The 20,372-nt window shown below is 45.7% G+C and overlaps 1 protein-coding gene across 1 annotated transcript in view; it reads right to left on the reverse strand.

Moving 5' to 3' along the window:
* Nucleotides 1-152: 152 nt before the first annotated feature.
* Nucleotides 153-20,372, reverse strand: part of ptk7b (protein tyrosine kinase 7b) — a 77,059-nt gene continuing 56,839 nt past the window's right edge. Inside the window, exons 3-20 of the mRNA XM_071922580.2 lie at nt 17,971-18,073; nt 17,492-17,676; nt 14,680-14,827; nt 12,184-12,314; nt 10,076-10,342; nt 9,210-9,346; nt 8,633-8,768; nt 7,870-7,989; nt 7,390-7,539; nt 6,874-7,021; nt 6,035-6,162; nt 5,165-5,365; nt 4,519-4,680; nt 4,128-4,360; nt 3,958-4,038; nt 3,492-3,643; nt 3,098-3,276; nt 153-2,551 (exon numbers count right to left, since the gene is read on the reverse strand). Coding sequence (XP_071778681.2) covers nt 2,391-2,551; nt 3,098-3,276; nt 3,492-3,643; nt 3,958-4,038; nt 4,128-4,360; nt 4,519-4,680; nt 5,165-5,365; nt 6,035-6,162; nt 6,874-7,021; nt 7,390-7,539; nt 7,870-7,989; nt 8,633-8,768; nt 9,210-9,346; nt 10,076-10,342; nt 12,184-12,314; nt 14,680-14,827; nt 17,492-17,676; nt 17,971-18,073 — 2,822 coding nt within the window. The 3' untranslated portion in view covers nt 153-2,390. The remainder of the gene's footprint in view (nt 2,552-3,097; nt 3,277-3,491; nt 3,644-3,957; nt 4,039-4,127; nt 4,361-4,518; nt 4,681-5,164; nt 5,366-6,034; nt 6,163-6,873; nt 7,022-7,389; nt 7,540-7,869; nt 7,990-8,632; nt 8,769-9,209; nt 9,347-10,075; nt 10,343-12,183; nt 12,315-14,679; nt 14,828-17,491; nt 17,677-17,970; nt 18,074-20,372) is intronic.

Genomic DNA, 20,372 nt, shown 5'->3' on the forward strand with positions numbered 1-20,372 from the left:
AGTATATTTACAGCACAATGCAAGAGTCCAGTTAGAAGCATCACATTTGCATGGAAAGTAGACATATATCATAAGCAGACTTTAACTTTATGACTTCTGGTCCAATATCTTATCAATAATCAATATATCAGATGAAAGTAGAACATCCACGTCACAAATTCAACACACTGAAACTTACTCATGTAGGAAACCTCTTGTACAGCTATAAAAGGCTATGTGAAGTTATCATATTCATCTCCCAACACATAATTGCATGTAAAAAAAAAATGTTTGGCAAGCTTTTGTGGTCAGCTGTCAAATGTCCTACAGAAGAAATACGCCACCACCTAGTGGAAAACTAGAGAATTACTTGGATTAGTTGCATGACACCAAAGGACTGCATCTACAGTGGCTGCCATGAATTAAACACAACACATTGGGTAAAAACACTGTGAACTTTTATTGACAGCAGCATGTATATTTTTGTATATATTTGTGATTATTGTGAACATTTGCTGAAGCGGATTAAAAAAAAGAGGTCTAGGTGTGAGTGCCTAGCATTCATAGAAAAAAAACAAACCATTACACTAAAAACAATGTGTATAAAAACAAGTTCATAAACAACAAAAGGCCATTGCATTTGATTAGATATTGTAAAAAAAAAAAAAAGAGGGAAACAGTTAAGATAATCCTTCATTTACCAGGCACTTAAATGAGTACTGGTGACCAGTAGTCACTCTTTTGACCTCCTTTGTACTTTGTTAGCATATTCAGCTGCTTACCAGACTGAATGCATATTGAGATGGATCATGAGACTTAATACATAGCGTAACTACCTTAAGTGATCAGAGGAGTACCTTTCTATTATAAACACAGTAAAAAAAAGACAGGACCTTCATCATAAATAAACAGGCACCTGCATGTCCTTCTACACAACATGATAGAGATAAAGAGGGATATTCTTTTAAGTGAAGTTAGTGCATGGCTTCTACATTATGTACACATTGCCTGGATGGTCCACTTTGCAGCATTGCACAAAATAACTGGACCAGATAGGAAGGAGGAGAATTGTGATTGGACCTCTGAAGAAATAATGTTGCAGGTTAACAACAGTGATAGGCTGCATCGCTGCAACCGTGACAACACGGTGATTGAACATGTTAATGTGGTACATTGGGTATTCTTACCCATAGGTAGTGACCAATAAGCACCTCAAAGTTAATACGAGAACAGAGCACACTCATAAAAACATACAAAGCCCACACTGGCACAGTCTCATCCACTCAATATATTCCTTGGCTATAAACTTGATCGTTCTTTTTTTTTTTCCTGAAGTGTTACCATAACACAGACTACTTGCTCCACAAGTTCCCCCGCGTCACAAATCGCAAGTGTAACAGACGATAAACCTTCATGCAAAACCCCTTTCCTCTTGTGCTTGCTCAGTATCCTGATATTTTGCCTCTTTGAACGTATTCGTATCGTAGGAACAGCTCAGTGGCACACACACATTGGAGGTTGTGAATGCAAGTTGGAACTTGGTTATAGCGTACAGGTGGTGAGTCTAGCACACAGTGCCCCCTGCTGGACAGAGTAGCTTGATGTCTCCGGGATTAGGGTGGAGGGGTGCGGGGGGGGGGGGGGGGGGGGGGGGGGGGGGGGGCTCAGGAGGCGGCTGTAGGGATGTTAAAGTTCAAGCAGGCCAGATGAAACTCGATACGCTCCTAAGTGGCGATACAATGTTTCAAAAGCTTCAATGATCCACAGAAGTTCACATAAAAACCCACTTGTTCCCCTCAGTATTTTCTCCATTTTATAAGAAAACACAGCGGGGAGATTATAGAGCAGTGATCCTAGGTTTCAATGGCTCTTCATAAGCTTCAGAGCAATAGTGGCTATCGATCTGAGCCGGTGAAAGCACTTTATCTAACATCCCTATGTAACAGTTGGAGGTCCAGGTGAGTGGGTGTTGGTGGGAGGGGGTGGAAGGAGGGAGGGGGGGGGGGGGTAGAGGCACTGAGGTTGTCAGGCTCCATAAAAGAGTGTCTCTGGGACAGAGCAGCCCTGAGAGAGGGAGGGCTGCAGGCAGGCAGGGTCACAGTGGAACCACAGAGAGGGACTTCAGGGGGAGAGTCGTCCATGCTGCGGTTAAGGCAAATGTAAACTCCTGGCACTGCTCACAAGAAGCCATTCACACAAACACGAGTGCGTTTCCATTGGTATAGCGAAAGTCTTCTCTTATCCACGCACCCACTTTTTTTTTTTGAAATACATATAAAAAAGTGTTTTCTCCTCAACCCTCTTCCCTGAAATGTGTGAGACTAATAATCCAGCATTCCTGTCTTTATTTTTAGGGGGAGGGGGGGTTGGGATAAGTTCCCCTCTGATGTAGGGGGGGGGAGGGGGTCTTCTCAAACTTTGCTGTCGGAGGGCAGCTCTCCCAGGGCGTGGACAATCTCAGTGAAGGAGGGGCGCTCTTTGAGGCTGGGCGCCCAGCAGCGGACCATGAGCTTGTAGACTTTGGAAGGGCATCCGTCTGGAACGGGCAGCTTCAGCTTCCCGGCCTGCAGACCTGGAGGGTGGAGGACGAGCCGAGAGACGCAGGTTACACTGGGTCAGAAACACTTCAAGCTTTTAGCTGTTGACTCAGGAATATCTAAATTATTCAGCCCAGTTTTGAGGTTGTAACATTTAACCGAGTTGGTGCGTGGCAGATAATTGCATGGAAATTAATCAGGGATTTGTGAAGTTCCAAGATTTTTCCATGACTTTCCATAACTAAGTCAGAGTGCTCCTATGACATGAAAATTTTGTTCCTTCCTGGTTTGTTAATGTTGTTTTTCAGCTCAGAAAACCTCTGAACTGTGCAACAAGTTGTAAAATACATTCTGGTAAGTTCCTGTAAAATGACCCATCTGTAAAATTCCCTGATATTCCATGACTTCCCCAGAGAATTGATCAGATTCCCTGACTCTCCTTGTCTGGAATACACCTCTCTGAATTGCATATTTCATGACCAGTGGGAACCTTGTTTCTACTGAAAGACCTGTTGCCCTTCTTTTTGTGTTCCGGATCTCCCCCTTGATTTAGTGCTGAGCCACTAAAGCCTCATACTCACCCTCCAGCACCTCGTCGTCGCTGAGTTTGGTGTATGGCATTTCCCCATGGCTGAACACTTCCCACATCAGCACTCCAAAGGCCCACACATCAGACTTGGTGGAGAAGTCATCCTCAAACACAGACTCTGCTGGGAGCCAGCGCAGGGGGATCCATGCCTGTCTGTAGTGGTAGTACTCGCTACACAGTTGCACACGGGAGGAATGACAAGATGGAAAGAGAGACATACAATGTCAACCAGTTGAACGGTATTATCATGAGCTCACTGCAACTCAAATATCAGTTCTTAACATATAGGCTTGTCACCAGGATGAATTCTTGTATGTTTATTGTACTTGATGATTAAAGCGATTCTGGTTCTGATTTTGACGATATGTTTTTCCTGTCTAAATTACCTGTTGTAGACGTCCTTGCTGAGGCTGAGTGCGGACACTTTCACGTGACGCTGACCGTTGACCAGGCAGTTTCGGGCGGCGAGGTCTTTGTGAACAAAGCGGTGATTGGACAGATGCTCCATCCCATGAGCCACCTGGGCACAGATGGAAACCTGAGGAAAGAAAGGATGCGATGGACTGAGGAGCTGCAGAAGCAAAGTGACTTTGATGCTGCATGTATGATAGTAAGATTAACATCTTGCAAGAATCAGGAGTAGAGCAACCTGCACAAAAAAGCCTCCATAAATCTCTATATGCTGATATCAACATACAGATCTATCTTTGATTCAAACATTAGTGCGATAACAAAAAAAGGTACATAGATGGTGGGTGGGATGATGTACTTCTGATCCTAAAAAGCTTGAACACAGTGCAATGCACATGAATTCAGAGCCAGTATGGATTTAGTCATGTAGGACACACTTACTTTGGTCTTGGTGCTGATAGGCTGAGACTTGATCTTCTCATCTTTGCTTTTGGAAATTCTCAGGAACTGCTTTAGGTCTCCCTAATATCAGAAAAGTGACAAAAAGAGAATTAAATGAAGCAAAAATTAATATCTTTGATCTGTGTGTGTGTGTGTGTGTGTGTGTTTACCAGGTCGTAGTACTCTAGGATGGTGTAGTGGGGCTCTGCCTCTCTACACAGGCCCAGCAGGCGGACAACGTTGGTGTGGTTGAGCTTGGCAAACATTTCAGCCTCGCGGCGGAAGTCGAGCTGTAGCTGCTCATCTCTGGTCTGGAGGCTCTTCACCAACACCACCGTCTCCTCCTCGCCCTCCTCGATACCCTTAGCTTTGGCTAGCAGCACCTCACCAAACTCCCCTTTACCTAAATAAATATACACACATACCAGAGGGCAAATGTCAGAGCAGATATCACACATTTTGTTTTCTCATGTGAAAACACTGAAAATTGTCAGCCTTTAAACAGCATTTAGACTACATGATCCTAAACCTGTCCAACAAAGCTAATGCTGTCTGTCATACCTAAAGTAGTGATGGTTTGTAAGTTTGCTCGGGGAAACTGGAGCTTATCGTTGTTGACGTGGCTGTGGCGTTTCTCGGTTGTTGCCATGGTACCCATGTTGGTGAGTGCCACCTCCTCCTGGATCTCAGCGGTGGTGTGGCCATTTTGCTGCACAGCCCCTCCTGACAAACACAACGCACATCACACAGTGTCAAAAGTCACAGCTAGTGTTAGAGGGCATTGTCAACTTGACAGTTGTAGCCAAATAAAGTAAAATACAATTAACACTTAATCATTAGATGTTTCTGTGATCAGAACAATGTATTGAGCATAGACCCCACAGCACCTGACTAACACTTGATGTTATAACAAAACAAATGAGATGAGTGTCACAGGTGATGAAGCAAGATGCCACTTTTGTTTTTCTAGTTTGCTTCACTAAAACCATGTCCCATCACCTGAAGTTGAGACATATTCTGTTATACATGTTTCATGCAGTACCCACAATGAACACAAGATGGCTGCAAATGCCTTAAGGTTTTCTACAAAGCTCTCTTTGTAACACCATAAATTTGAGGGAACATTAACTACCCACATAACCCCATGATTGACTTTACAACTGTCTAAACATGAATCCAGACACCTTTCTCCCTCACACATACATACCATTGAGACACTCCATCTCAGGCTCCTCCCCCTCCTGGCCCTTCTGCAGTCTTTTGGCATTGCGCCTCTTTTTGCAGTAGAACATGAGGCCCAGCACTATGATAATGTAGGCCACAGCCGCTCCAACTGACAGACCAATGGTCTGGATCATCTTGTAGGGAGCCTTGTCGTCGTCGGCATCATGGTTCTGTACTGGTTTCTCTGTCGGGCACAGACGGATGTTGTGGTTAACTGGAATGCTCTTAAAAAGTATGTGTCATTTTCAACACATCCACATATCTAACTTGGGATTTCACATATTTGTCGTCTTCTTTTAATACAGCTCAGAAAATGTGTATTCAGTTCACTTTGAATCGGGTGTGAAAGAGTGTACTGTGTGAAAGACCCCTTCTTGATTTGCAAAGTTGGCCGAAAACAAAACTCATGTTTAAACATTAAATCTCACGTTGACCCTAACAAACTACGACAAAACATCCAAATTCAATTCAGTCTCCTTCTTTGAACCAGTCCAGAGTACTATGCTGCTACACTGGGAGAAAATGAGTTAATAAGGGACACTTGTACTAGTGTGTGACTGTGATTTTCAGTTTCAGTCAGCACACAAGGAGCCACAGAGTGCAACGCTTTATTAGATCTAGTGTCTGCCCAATCCCATCACCTCGCTGACAGCCTTGGCGTCACAGATGTGGACATGGTTATTAGCCTGTCGAGATGGATGACGGGCAGAGGATGAGGGTTTAATTAATGCCTTCACCCACCACTCGTGATCATAGCTTAGGCCCACTGTGTGCACCTTTGTTCGTAATAAAGGAAGCCTGTGTAAATAGGCGAGTGTGTGTGTGTGTGTGTGTGTGTATATGTTAAACTCACCCACTACGTAGAGCTGTGCCATACGGTCTTTGATGCTGCAGCTGTTTCCGGCCACACAGGTATACCTGCCCGTGTCATCTGTAGTGACATCAGTGATCACCAGGGAGCCGTTGGGCATCTTCTGGAGCCTGGAAGACAGAAGGAACGGGACAGATTAAGACGGAGCCCTGCATGTTCACTATGTTCATCTGAAATGCCGACTGGCTAACCAAGGCTAACAAAAGGTTCCCAGGCGTTTCATGTATGGATTGTACAGAAACGTGAAAACCAAATCTTTGGCATTTTCAAAACATTTTCAAAAGACTCACAGAATGTTAGTGGGTGCTTTAGTTTGGTCTTTTGGACGCCACAGTGATCAACTAACTCCTGACCTGTTAGTATTTTGTGACCTTTGATCAAGTCACTTTTAATGGTTTTGCAGTTTCATTGACAGACAGACTGATGACAGACTGAGTGATGAAAACTGGGCTTTTTAACATTACTGTAATGGTGATCACACCTTCCCTTCACCTCACTCCTGGGTTGAAACTCTTTTTCTGCCTATAGTGCACATACTAAAGTTCTTGATAAGATGCAAAGCTAGCTTGTACCATCCACTAAACATGCACAATGTGCTCAAGCGTGTATATTCGCAGGAACAAAATATATAATGAACACACATAGTTGAAGCTGCTATCAATTTTCATGCCCTGCAGCGATATGTTGATCCAAGAGCCTGTTTGCCACAAAGTGTATTCATTTAACGAGGTCTATGTTAAGTATGGTTGAGCTGTAGCCTCTAATCAGTCTAGAAACTGATAGAAATGGCATGGATGTGTGTGACAAATCGATGTTCTTACCTCCTGTTCTTGCTGATGTCCAGCGCCTTGTCTTTGGCCACCCAGTGGATGTGAGGCTCAGGGTCGCCGGTGGCCTGACAGTGCAGGATGGCTGTGTGACCCTGGTACACTGTTGTATGCTCCGGCTCCAGCTTAAACTGGATGTACACTACAAATATGTGCACGAGCATACATACACACATGCACACAAACACACACACACATATACACACACAGTCATTAATACAATACTTACACCACAGCTGGGGAAGAATATTTCCTGTGGTGACTGCGGTTAACATTTTCCTGTCATTCGCAGTCTACAACCCAAATGCAATTCATTACTAGGCTATAAAAAGGCCACACAGTAAATGCTATGTTTGCCACTTGATGAGAAGGATCAATGAATGACTCGCTCATAAAACCGTTCTGAGGGATGTACTACTGCTGAAACCACAAGTAATTCAAATGCACGCCTGATGACTAACACTGTAGCATGACCCCTTCCTCGTAAACCCTGATGAGTGGGTGGTTTACCTGCCACATTGAGGGAAACCAAGGCTCTGATCTCCCCCTGGAGGCTGTTGGAGGCAATGCAGGTGTAGTTGCCGGCGTCACTGCGGGTCACTTTGGTGAACTGGAGCTGGCCGTTCCTCTGCTCCACGTGAGGCGGCAGCTCCCCTCCGTCTGCAGGGGGCGACAGGGAGACACACGGGGACGGGGGGTTCAGTGCTTAAATCTACTCCATCACGGCCAATGCAGATGAACGGGAGAAAATGATCCATGATGATGAATCTTCCTCACGCTCTGTTCATTACATATTCTGCGCATGTCCCTTCATATCCTTGTTGAAACGGCATTTGTCATCATTAGCATTAGTGGAATGAAGGGTACAGCGGCATTCTGGATGAGCTATCTCTTTAAAAAAAAAAAAAAAACGAAGTGTATAACAGTCACGCCTTATCTGATTAGGCTTTAAGCTGCTGTAAGCTAGGGTTAAGCCAGCGGTGTGCACACCTGCTTTGGTCCAGCGGATGGTGGGGTTCTCTCTGCCTGTAGCTGAACACTGGATGGTGATCTTATTATCCAGCTCCAGGCACTGGGCGGCCTGGGGGGTTGGGGTGAACTTCAGCTTCTCTGGAACACACGCAAGTCAAAACACACACATTCATTACACACACGGCAAACACAGACGCTGGGGGGTAGTGGGGTGGGGTGGGGTGGGGGGGACGCCACATGTCAAAGCCTTTTTTTGTGCAACTCACACTCCAGTACACAGATGAATGACGCTTGGCTCATTCAAATCGTGCCCAGACACATTTGGGGTTTGCGGCTACATGCACGAATGTACACACGGCTGAGTAAGTGAACACAAGTCTATCAGGGGCTCAGATCATATAAACACAGAGATTGGCCAGACAAAACAGTGACATGTCAAGCCATCTATCACAGTAATCCTATAGCCGCAGCGCTATGCGGATAGGAATTTAACATTGAGATAATGTGTTAAAATGGAGGCTGTGATAAGGCTGCTGTGCATGAGTCAGATTTTACACCTCAGTGGGTGTCCTGCAGGAAGCCCAGTGACACAACATGGACACGCTCTTTCTATTCTAGGAAACACACACACACACACACACACACACACACACACATTATGGGCTCTTTTCTCACGTTATGTTTCAGTCAGTCTGGGAAATGCCTTCCCACACTCTCAGTGGGAAGCGTATTATCCATATATTGATTGCCTGATTGCCTGATAGATCTCCTTCCAGCTTACCAAGCACATAGACTCTGGCTTGTCCAGACAGTCGGCCGCCTACAGTCTTGGTCTCACAGCCGTAAATGTGTCCGTCGTACACCTCCACACTGTTGATCCTCAGGGTGCCATTGGGGAACAGTTTAAAACGAGAGTCCTGGATGAAAGAGAACTTTTAAGTGAACTTTTCAAATGTGCTAAAAAACATAAAATGCGTATTAGGCCAGTTTCCATCAGCTGGAATGAAGTGAATAAGCAGGCTTCCTGAATGTAGAACGTAGCTACGTCAGAAAATGGAAAGTCTTCATGCTACGTTATTATTTATTCAACAAAGGCATTGCATTGCCATTTATCTCATAATTTCCATCTCAAGCCACTGTGAAAACTTAAAAAAATGTGCCATTTAAGTTCAGCCTTCTTAATTCGATACATCATAATTTGCAAAAAAATAAAACGGTTGGATGGAAACCCAGCTAGTGAGAGAATGAAATGAGACGAATAGGAGGGAGGATGTGAGTGTACTGTGTATATGAGTGTGTGTATATGAGTCATGCGCATGTACAACTGTGTTTATATAATTGTGTGTGTGATAACTGACCTCTGGTGTGACGATGATGTTGTTGCGGAGCCAGGTGACCTCAGGTTCGGGGTTGGCCTGGGCATGACAGTGGAGGTAACCTGGTTTACCCTCCTCTAACTGGCTGTCCTGGGGCCTGGTCACCCACACTGGGGCAGCTGTGTCCACAAACACACACACACACAAAATACAGTTATAACAATGCCTACAAACACACATACACGCACAATAAAGCTTTAGCTACATGCCAGTTTTGGGGAGAATGGCCCGTTAGTCAACAAGAATCTAGACACCAAAATCATCCACGAGTCCTCTGTATATTGTTCCAGTGTTCCCTCCATGGTCCTGTTGTAACATTCCATGACTTTCCTGAAGTTGTAGCATGTCTGTGACCTAAAAACTTTATTCCTCTCGAGTTTGCTAATGTTTTTCAGCTTAGAAGAGTTCTATATGGGTAAACAGTCAGGAAAACAGCAAAAAAACCCACCATCTAATATAATAAATGTGTGAAATAAGTTGCAAATACCCCCTGACATATTTCTTTTAAGTGACCCATTTGTAAAATCTCCTGATAGTACCTGACTTCCCCAGAGAATTCATCAAATTCCCTGACTTTCCCTGTCTGGAATACTCCTCTCTAAATTCGATGATATTCCAGAAATACCAGTGGGAACCCTCTCGTTCACTCTGGTGCTCCATGCTAACACTTTAGCATACGATCTACCAGGGACACATGGATGATTTTGCTGTGCGTATTCGCATCACTTAACAGGCAAGTTGACCAACGGGCCAATCCCAAAACCCAGTGTATTCCTTTAATTGAATCAAGCCAAATGAGGTAATCAGGCTAGTCTCCATGTGTTGGTAAGTGTCTGCGTCTGACTCACTGGCTACGGTGAAGGTGACCTCCTGGGTCCTGCGGCCTGCCTTGTTCTGGGCCACGCAGGTGTAGGAGCCTGAGTCTCCCTCCTCTGTGGGGCTGAAGACCAGGTCCAGGCCGTCCTGGTAGACCCTGCCCTCGTCGGGGACCCGCTGGCCTCCTCTCTCCCACCAGACCTCCGGCTCGGGTTGGCCCCGCGGCGGGCGACAGGCCACCCGCTGCAGGGTGTCCGCTGTGAACACCTTCGACAGCTTGGGCACCATATCCTCTATCTCTGCGGTGGCGGGAGGGAGAGAGCCAAGAGAGAGAAGGAGAATATTCAGCGTGGAGCAATTTAAATGCTCAAATTGATTTTCATTTACACAAGGCCCCTGATAATCATCAAACTGTCTTCAAAGCCAATGAAGCATTTCTGAATTTGAATTTCATGAGAGGCCACAAGCGTACTTAATTCCAACACAGAGTTCTGTTAACAGAACTGATTTGTAGCGCAGGGCACAGTAATTAGAGAACAAAGCGCACAGTAGGCGAGTATATAGGTTTTTCTTGGTGAGGAATTAGCCAGAGCCTGTGTGGGGTGAGTCATATCAAAACTGGCAACCCTATACAGTAAGTGGAATGCGATCTGCGGTAGTAAGACTCACAAGACCATCTCGCTCCCACTACTGTGTGGTATAATACTGTGTGTGTCCCAAATGGAAGTCATTAGTGCTTTATTAGCCAACATGGCTCTAAAAGCAGGTCAGTGGTGGCGACCTTTTATGGGTCTAAGGTCCAAATCAATTAATTAGAACAGAAGAAAAAACCACACATTTCTCAGCAGATGAAAGAGAAGTAGGACTGGGCGAGGGGAGGGCAGCGAAGGGAGCGAGGCGGGGCTGCGATGGAGTCACTGTTTCAACTTGTCCCTAAATGCTGAATTCTACTGTGACACAATCCCCTATAATGCCCGGAGGGATTAACAACAGATTAAGTGAATTAAGGTATTTAAATGGAGCTGCGGTTCACTGGGTTAAAACTGCAGATACAGTCGTACCTCGTTAATCCAAACCCTTGGGGAAAAGAGTCTGTTCAAGAGAATAAAGTGTTTGGGACACTGAAACACACTGATATTCCAGCCCTAAGCTTATTCAAAATATTTAACTTGCATGCACATGCATTCCAAAATGCTACCTTATCTGTAAATTGAGAAGATACCAAAGTCTGTCCTTGCTTTAAGATCCAGGAACTACTTTTAAAAATAATTTTAAAAAAGTTCTTGGAGTTATGGGTTGAGTGTATTTTGAAGAATAAAAAACACTGTTATGTGCAATATTGAAAGGGCTCTGACATTTTCAGATTTGTACATTAAATGTTTTTTTGTATCATCAAGGGAAATCTGAATCTAAAAATATATTTTTACATTGTTGATGTTTTTATTTTTCCCATTATAGTGGTTTGCTACACCCATCAATTTGGAAGTCTGACTTCTGATGTGAAAATTTCTACTGTACATACAGAAAGCTAATTTGTGTGTCAGGGGGCGCTGTCCGAAGAGATGCAACCTGGGAACTGAACACTGATACGACTTCTGATCCCTCAATGGAAAGCTATCATGTGGGAATTTTACACTTTGTGAGTTAATTATTCTACATTGTTTATTAGGCAGCTTGGGTCCGTTACTTAATGTTACTTTTGCCACTTCTCCACCCACTGTCACATCATCTGAAACTACTGCAAAACCATGTATCACTACGCCTAGGAGGAAGCTTGTTGAGGTAAAGCTTGGCCAACAGCTGGACTGGTAGAGGAAAGGATAGAGGGAGCAGGAGAGGAAGCAGCTACCGGGGGAAGAGGGGGGGTGGAGGGCAGGAAAAGGCGCCCAGTCCAGTGTCTGTAGAGGATACAGCTGGGGCGGATGTCAATAAGGGAATGTGATTACCATAGGAGTGATCTGGCCCTAAGTGAAAGACTGAGATGAGGGGAGGGGAGGGAGGAGGAGAGAGAGATGGTGGGCAAGAGGGTGACATAACCCAATTGCCCTCTCTCTCAGATTTCAGTACGGCAGGTGTTTATCTCTCACCAGCTCAATAACTGCAAAGTTGCGTTTGTGTGTGTGTGAGTGCGTGTGTGTACCTGCTATAAGGAGGGAGGCCTCCAGCGTGACATGGGGCCCTCGGGGGCCGCGGCCAACACACTTGTAGACCCCCGTGTTCCTGGGCTTGACCTGGGTGATGACCAGCGTGCCGTTGGAGAGCAGGATCACTCTGTGGAGAGGAAACAGATCAATGTACAGTGACGACTCTTCTCATTCTGAATCCTCAAAATAGTTGACCAACAAACAGGAAGCAACTGAAAAGCCAATGTCACACATGAATTGTACATGAAAGCACATTAATGGGCCGATGAGTGTCACAGAAATGTTCCCACGCAATCGCAATTCCCAGTACCAGACCTTGCTCAAATAGCATTTGCAAATAACTCTTAGCATTTGTTTTGGCCTGCTTGGAGCACCAGATGGGGAGGGGTTGCCACATAGGACAATACAATGATTGCCAGAAAGTATTTCAAAGTTAATTTAGTATAGGCCTACTTTTTTTTGTGCTTGGCAAGATACCTGATGCTATCTGAATAGTCTTGATTCAGTAAACCCAGGCCATCTGGTGCTCCATGTAGGTTAAGACAAATGCCAAGAATTATTTGCAAACACTACGTCTCAAGCCTCCACAGCGCACAAAGAAAATATTTAATTTTTATAAAGTCTTGTGCTTTAGGGGGCCCAGTTTGATGGCCGCCCCCTGGCCTCTGGCAGGCTGAGGGGAGTATCAGTGCCAGTGATGGACGGGATGAGAAGTAATTACAGGCTGACCTTAAGCCAGCTCCCAGGATGACAGATAGGGAGCTGCACATCCCACAACACCACAGACAGCAGCTCTACCGACAGGCAAAACCAGCAGCTCACCGTGGCTATATGACAAAGCCATTAGCTTGCTCTTGGGATAAGTGAATATGTAAGGCAGAGGAATAAATAAACTACTGGGCAGGCGCTGTTGGATGCATTTGGAGTGCTGTGTAATTCCTGAGAAGAATCCTCCAAAAGAAGGATTTATCGAGGCCCTGGTGTGTCTGGTTCTGTAGTGGATCCCCTCAGGAGGAGTGATATTTCTGCAGCATCTCTTCTTTCCCTGCTCAACAGCAGGAGGGAAATGAGCTTTGGGAGTGTGTGTATGTTTCCACCCCAGAGATCAGGAACTAGTCTGTGGAACATCAGTTCTCTCTGAGGAAACCGAGTCTAAAATAACCACACAACATAATGAAGAGAGACTTTTTTTTTAATCTCTGATAATAAGACATGGGTATAGCTACATGGGCCCCTCCGCAGCCCGGAAACTTTAAACTTGGTTTTTACGTTTTTGCCTCAGAAGGTACTTTGACCCATGGGGCAGAGTTTTTCTTTCTCTCAGCCAAAATAGCCTTGAGCTTTAGCAGGCATATTTTTTTTTTAGTTTTCACACATATGAAAACCAATCTACATCAAATATTCAGACATAATCTTTTGGGGGTTGTCTGAGCCGTACAGGTGTAAAGCAGATGAAATCCCCTGCAGAGAGCTGCATTCCCCTGGCATTATACCAGCCCAGATCAATAAACACAACTACAAACACAAACACACAGAACACCAGGCTGCTCTGAGAGACCTAACCCACAAGGAGACCAGGTTTCTAAAGACACAGTGTGTGTGTGTGTGTGTGTGTGTGTGTGTGTGTGTGTTTACATTCAGCAGTGCTTATTACGCGTCCCTCCACAGTCCCAGTGCTTAGTCATCACTGGTTGGGTCACCAAACACGCCTCCGACAAGCTCATTACACAAACGACTAGCTATTGATATTGCACTCCATCACCTCCCTCGCTCAGTGAACACAATCTACTCCCCTAATCAGTTTACTATGGAAAACCAGGGTCTTACTCGCCATGCGGAACAGGCTGCCCACAATGTAGCTATGTATAAGCGTGCTATGTACCCTGAAGGTATACTTGGCAAGGTGTATAGAAATTGGTTATTATCTAGTGCTTATATGGTTATAAGGGACGTGGCGGTAGGCTGATTGTAGCCTGAGGGTTTTTTTCCGTTCGGTGCAAGAACCTTGGAGAACGTTGCAAAGCCTTTTGTGATAGGCTGGAGAGCCAGGCTGTGTTCAAGTGATGTATAGTAGACTGTGGAACAACTTTACGGCGCTCTACTCCAGAAATAACATTCCTTAACGCGCAACATTACCCCTCCAATTCATCTTAAGCCGAAGTTGTAATAGCAAACAGAGGGCTGAGACACCGACGCAAGGGTTCCACCTCGCTGGGCCCAAAAGAACGCCCGATTCTCTCTCACACACACACACAAGGCTGATGCTTATATAATGGTGAGCAGGAAAGAAAAGGAAGAGGGAGAAGAGAAGCAGGAGAGGGAGGGGGAAGACGCAGGGGGAAAGAGAAGGGAGTCCGAGTTGACAAGTGGGAGCAGAGAATATAGAGTGAGAGGAAGAGGGGGAGCAGGGGAAGACGAGGAGGAGGAGGATGTCTGATGAGAAAGAAAGGAGCGGTGCAGTGGGAGGGAGGGGGGTTTAGCTCTAGACGTACCGAGACTTGTTTGCCAGCAGCTCGTTCTCGTGGTACCACTCCAAGGTGGGTGGCGGCACAGCGGTGAACTGGCAGTGGAACACGGCCTCCTCGTTCCTCAACACCACCTGGTCCTCAGGAGTGACCACCGGCCGTGGAAAACTCTTATCTGGGAGAAGGGGTTGGGGTTGGGGGGGGGGGGATAGTACACAAACATCTCTGATTACATTTACAGGCATTAGACCATCAAGTCACATCTGCTCGGATGCTCCAGCAACACACAAACACACACACCATTCTTACTCCAGGCTTTATTAAAACCTGCCAACAGCAGTGCGAGGCCGGTGCGCAGGCGGCCTTCAGGTGGCGGTGTGTGTGTGTCAGCACCTCGGGGCCCCGGGGAGACTTAATGAGGTCAGTGAGCGACTCATTCCAGCACCAGACCCCGGGCTTATCAGGACCATCATCTGTCCTTTTTTTACCTCCTGGATCACAGAGTCACACACAGGGGATCATCTCCCTCCTCTACGACGCTCTGGCTTTCCCAGCAATTGGGGTCGACTGACATGGAAATGGGGTCGCTGGAAAAATTTCTACCAGAACAGTAGCTGTATGTGATCAATTTTAAAAAAAATTTAAAGGGGCATTAAATTATCGGCGACCAGTAGGAATTGCAACAACAACGATGGAACTTATCTCCTCAAACCTTCACCGTCACCCACAGGCCAGTTACAGGCCACCGTCACCCAGTGATGGTGGCCTGTAACTGACAAAAACAATAATGTCACAGTTCATAATAGAGACAAGTAAGCTAGCCTATTAGAGCAGAGATTCAACAGAAACGTCTATTGAAGAGGTAAATTATCACAATGCTGGAATAATAATAATAACGAATTTTTAGCTGTCGTAGCTGAAATGTCTTGTGATGCCGCTTGGTCACTTGTAGCACCGTCCTCCATCGTTGAGCAGTAGAAAATGTGAGTAGCTGGGGGGAGGAGACTGGGAGTGTTTTCTCTCCCAGGCCGGAAAATAACTTTTGAAAGCCAGAAAATTCAGCACCTGGTGAAATAATTGTTGAGTCCTTGGTTCTGATCACCAACCCTTTCAAACACCCGTGAATATATTATGGCCATTTTGTTGTGGTCATGGTCATGTATTACGGTCATTTTACTATGGTCATGGGATAATATAAATCTTACTTAAGCGTTTGGATTGTGCAGAAATCACTGTGGAAGCCATACAGCCATACACCGTCTATATACAGTTGTCATTGACCGTTTTCTGTGCCTTTAAGGAATAGCAACCAAAACACACTCTGTCAACTTGTAAACATCAATAATGTAGAAAACTGATAATTTCCATATGTTTTGAAGGATTTTTTTGCATTCAATTTACCCTTCAAAAAACATTGGGAACATCTGCTTTAACTGCATAGTATTTCCTTTCTATTCACCTGTTCCTTTTCCCCTTTCTCTCTCAGTCTATTTCTGGGTATCTGCCAGCCTCCGTCTGCCCTCTTGCTTTGACTAATACTGGACTGGACTGGCCCGGCCTGACCTGTCAAAAACCAGGGAGGTGGTACTGTATGGCCTAGGGGAGGAGTAATCACCACAGGACTTATCACAGCTTTTTTACAACCCAAATACCAAGCTGAGGCTTTAACTCCCAAAATGTTGAGCTCAACAAGGGAAGGGGAACAGTATACCGATTTAAAAGCTGATTTGATGCAACATAAATACCCCTAATCCAGGTTTATGTGTGTGGGAATTTCAAATTGAACAGCTAAGGGAGGTATGGTGCCAATAGAAGCATTAGGATGTTGTGCTACTGGTTGCGTGGTGTAAAGAAAAAGGAGGGCGTAAACGGCACACAGAGTACACCTGGCCCACCCAGGAAGTTGGCGGAAAGACCTTACTTAAGGACCTGTGACCAAAGCATTGACAACCTGTCTAAAGCTGTCAGCCATTCCTTCAGGTGAAGCCCTATAGACGTGCAGAGGGTGGCAAAGGGAAACTGGAAACTCAACAATTATCCTTTCTCTTTCTTCCTCCACCCAGGTGCTAATCTAGCGTGTCTCTGTGTGTGTGGGTGTGTGTGTGTGTGTGTGAGTGTGTGTGTGGGAGGGGTATGTTGCAGGTGGCTAATTAGAGTGGAACGGGGCATCAGGTTTCTTTCGCAGATGTGCTGCTGTAGGTACTGTACTCCCCTCTGTGTTGAGCTAAGGGGAACTTACACAGGGGACGCACACTGATTAAACAACAGAAGTCACGTTAACAGCCCACAGAAACACAAATAAGCTTACTATACAGTATATTACACCCAAACTGTGTGTGAAAGCTAAATGGTAATGCAACAGAACAACAGAACAATGCTGCTAAGGGAGCTGATGTTTTTGTACAGGCGCTAGATGTTTGTGATGTTGGTTCTGTCTGCGTGGGTGGCTGAGGAGGAAGGTACTAACACACTCTCTGGTAATCACATTAGGGACTCTCTGCCACTCTCTCTCTCTCTCTCTCACTCTCTCACCACTAATGGTCCATACAATCTCTCTCATAACCCCCCGCACCATCTCTAAACACTTCTCGGCAGGTGTGGAAATGTGGAAAATTTTCACGGAGAGCGGAAAATATCAGATGAGCTCGGCTAACGCGGCGTAGCAAACATTTTTGTGATTTATTCATTTCAGCATCTCGTCTAGCTGGTTCAACAAAGCAGGTGAAGTCACGCTGACTGTGGCTGCTGTGAAGGCTATAAAGTGTTTGAAATGAAGGGTGTGTGAGGTCAGCGGTGAGCGAAAGTTCACACAAGGACAGGCACACACACACACCCATACCTATAATGTTGAGGGTGAAGTTGCTGTTGCTGCAGACGTGTCCGGCTGCGTTCTTGGCACAGCAGTAGTACAGGCCGTTATCGTCCGGACTGGCGCTCCTGAAGGTGAGCGTTCTCTCCTTGTTGTTGATCTGATGGCTCTTCTCTGTCAGCTTCACCCCGTCCTTGAACCACTGGCACGTGGGCCTGGGGAGGGAGAGGCAAGGGGCGGGGAGGATTGGGGAGGGTAGGGGTGTTGAGATGAGAGATGTGTGGGGAGAGAAGACAAAATAGGGGAAGAAGGGTGGGATGAAAAAATTGATGAAGCAGAGAAGGAAGTGAAGGAGACACAAAAGTGAGGAGAGGGGGGCGAGAAGAAGAATAGGAAAAGAAGGACATAAGGGCATGAGAAAGGCCAACAGGGAGAGGAGAACAGTTTGTCTGTACAGTGTTCTACATGATCCTTAACCCCTTGCACTCTGAACTGGAGCTGAGACTCACCGCGGGTGTCCGTCAATATGGCAGCGCAGCGTGACCGGGGCAGAGCTCTCGATCTCCCCTTCCGAGGCGGGCTCCTTCAAAGTCACGCCCCCGCTCTCCAACCCTGTTGAGGGACAAAACCACAGAGGAGACGTTAAGCGGGAGGAGGGAAAGAGCAAAGGAGGACAGGAGGGGAAAAAAAAAAAAATCGAGGAGAGGGACAGGAGGAAAAATCGAGTTAAGTGGTATATTCCTGTGCTCTGTCCTCGCGGAACACACAGTACAGCGGCCTGCGATGATGATGATGATGCTAATGGATGCAGCAGGGATCGGGGCAGAGCCGGGCCCATCGCTGCGACAGCGCTATGACTCAGGAACACACAGAAAGACAGAACAGGCAGTTACCACATCACTGGGTCAGCTTGCATCAGCATACCGCTGTCCTGAACTCGCAAAGGCTAGCCGTGCCCTTTACAGTGCATTTTATGGACATTTAATGGAGAGTAGCATTGACTGGCTCGGTTAAAAGGGCCACTCTGACTGTCACAGGAGCCCATAAAACCTGGTAGAGGGGAAATGAGGAACACTGAACATATATCATACATAGCCCATGAACGATGCCCTCCCCTGTCATGGCCAATCAGAAACAACTTTATCACTTTTTTTTTTTACTTGTAATTGTAGCATCCCAATTGGGCCAATCAGTATAACTTTGAAAATGCTGGAACAGTGGTGAGATGCATCATTCCCCTAAATTTTGTTAAAATATGATCAGTGGTGTCAGTTATTGTGAATGACACATGGACAAACAAATGAACAAACAAATGAACAATGTAGCGCCTCCCTTGGGTCAATCAGTGTAATTTATGAACTGTAATTTAACATAAAAGTGGTGAGATGCAGTTTTGTCGAAATCTGATCAGCGGGGTCTGAGATATCGCGAGTGACATACCAACAGGTGAATGAATGACCAAACAGATGGAAGGAAATCGATCCATAGCCCTTGACAATGTGGAAAGAGGGGAACCGGCTGCTTTTACCATTAGGGATTTGTTGCAGCATATTGGGAGATATATCAAGAAATCATCACAGGAGCAAATCTTTCCTACAGTCTAAACTCTGACAATGCGGAAAAAGCATGAGAGAAAGGTTAAATATGAACATTTTGCAGTGAATGATCCTTTCAAAAACCAGTACATATATCAGATGATATATTGCAGCAAGTTTCTACTGTATTTCTTCCCTTTTTTCCCAACCATGGCCTAAGCCTGGCTGTTTCCCTAGAAGGAGAAAAGATCCAGGAAGCCTGCTTGATTTAGCTGAAATCTAAAATGTCAATGATGAAGAGGCTGTATTTGTTCTGACGGAGACACTCGCTTATTGCTCGACTGTGTCACTTCCCACTGCTGAGTATAATGGACACTAAATGATACTGGTTAAAATACAAATTATTTACCAATCAGTTAGAGAGATCAAAGTCTTCTTCTGTTGAGTGCTAGCTTGCTGGGTTTCCCCTTCCCCTGCTGTGCTGTGTGACTGTATAAATATGTTTACCCTGAATGAGTCTGTAGGCTAATTGTTATTTATATAATGACATTTAAGCTGTGCTTGTTTTACATGCATGACTGTATGCACTGTATGGACTGTATGATTACTGGGTGCATGCATCCATTCATTGAGAGAGCATGTTTGTTTGGGCTGCATGGGTTTATGTACGTCTCCATGAGTGTTACGTGTGTGTTTGTGTGTGTGTGAGAGAGAAATTCTTTCCTGAAGAGCTCCATTCCCATGGCCCGTGGCTGAATAGCGAGGCTGCGTCTGTGTTGCTGTTTGTATCATCTATGAAATATGCATGGAATGAGCCTCCACCTGAGAGAGTGCAGGAGAGGGGCTGAAGGAATCAACGCCACTGTACGGTCAGAGGGGGCGGTAGAGGAAGGCCTGTCACAATGAATTACGGAAGAACCTCGCAATGCTCAGCACCCAGAGGGATCATGGGAAACCATCTCTACAGAAACTGGGCCTCCATCCCCCTCACTTACATCCCATCTGATCCAGGCAGCGCTCATTAGCCACCCCCTAACAGAGATGCCCTGATGCTACAACAGTTGTGTGTATGTGTGCGTGTGTGTGTGTGTGGGGTGCATGTTTATGTGTATCTGTGAGAGTTTTTGTGTACACATGTGTGTTTGTGTGTACTGAAATCCAGCTGACAGTACTGCTGAGATCTGTGTGTGTATGTGTGTGTGTACGTATACACTTAAATGTCTTTGGCACTATAGCCGAGGATGCTGCTTGGTTGTGCGTGTCAGTCAAGGCCATTCTAGTCGGGAGTGCTGAAGCTTAGTGAGGAGGAGGAGGAGGAGGAGGAGGAGATGAAGGCCATCCCAGCTACAGGGACCCGAGGCCAGACACACAGACAG

Source organism: Centroberyx gerrardi, chromosome 15 (assembly GCF_048128805.1).
Source record: "Centroberyx gerrardi isolate f3 chromosome 15, fCenGer3.hap1.cur.20231027, whole genome shotgun sequence".
NCBI lineage: Eukaryota > Metazoa > Chordata > Actinopteri > Beryciformes > Berycidae > Centroberyx > Centroberyx gerrardi.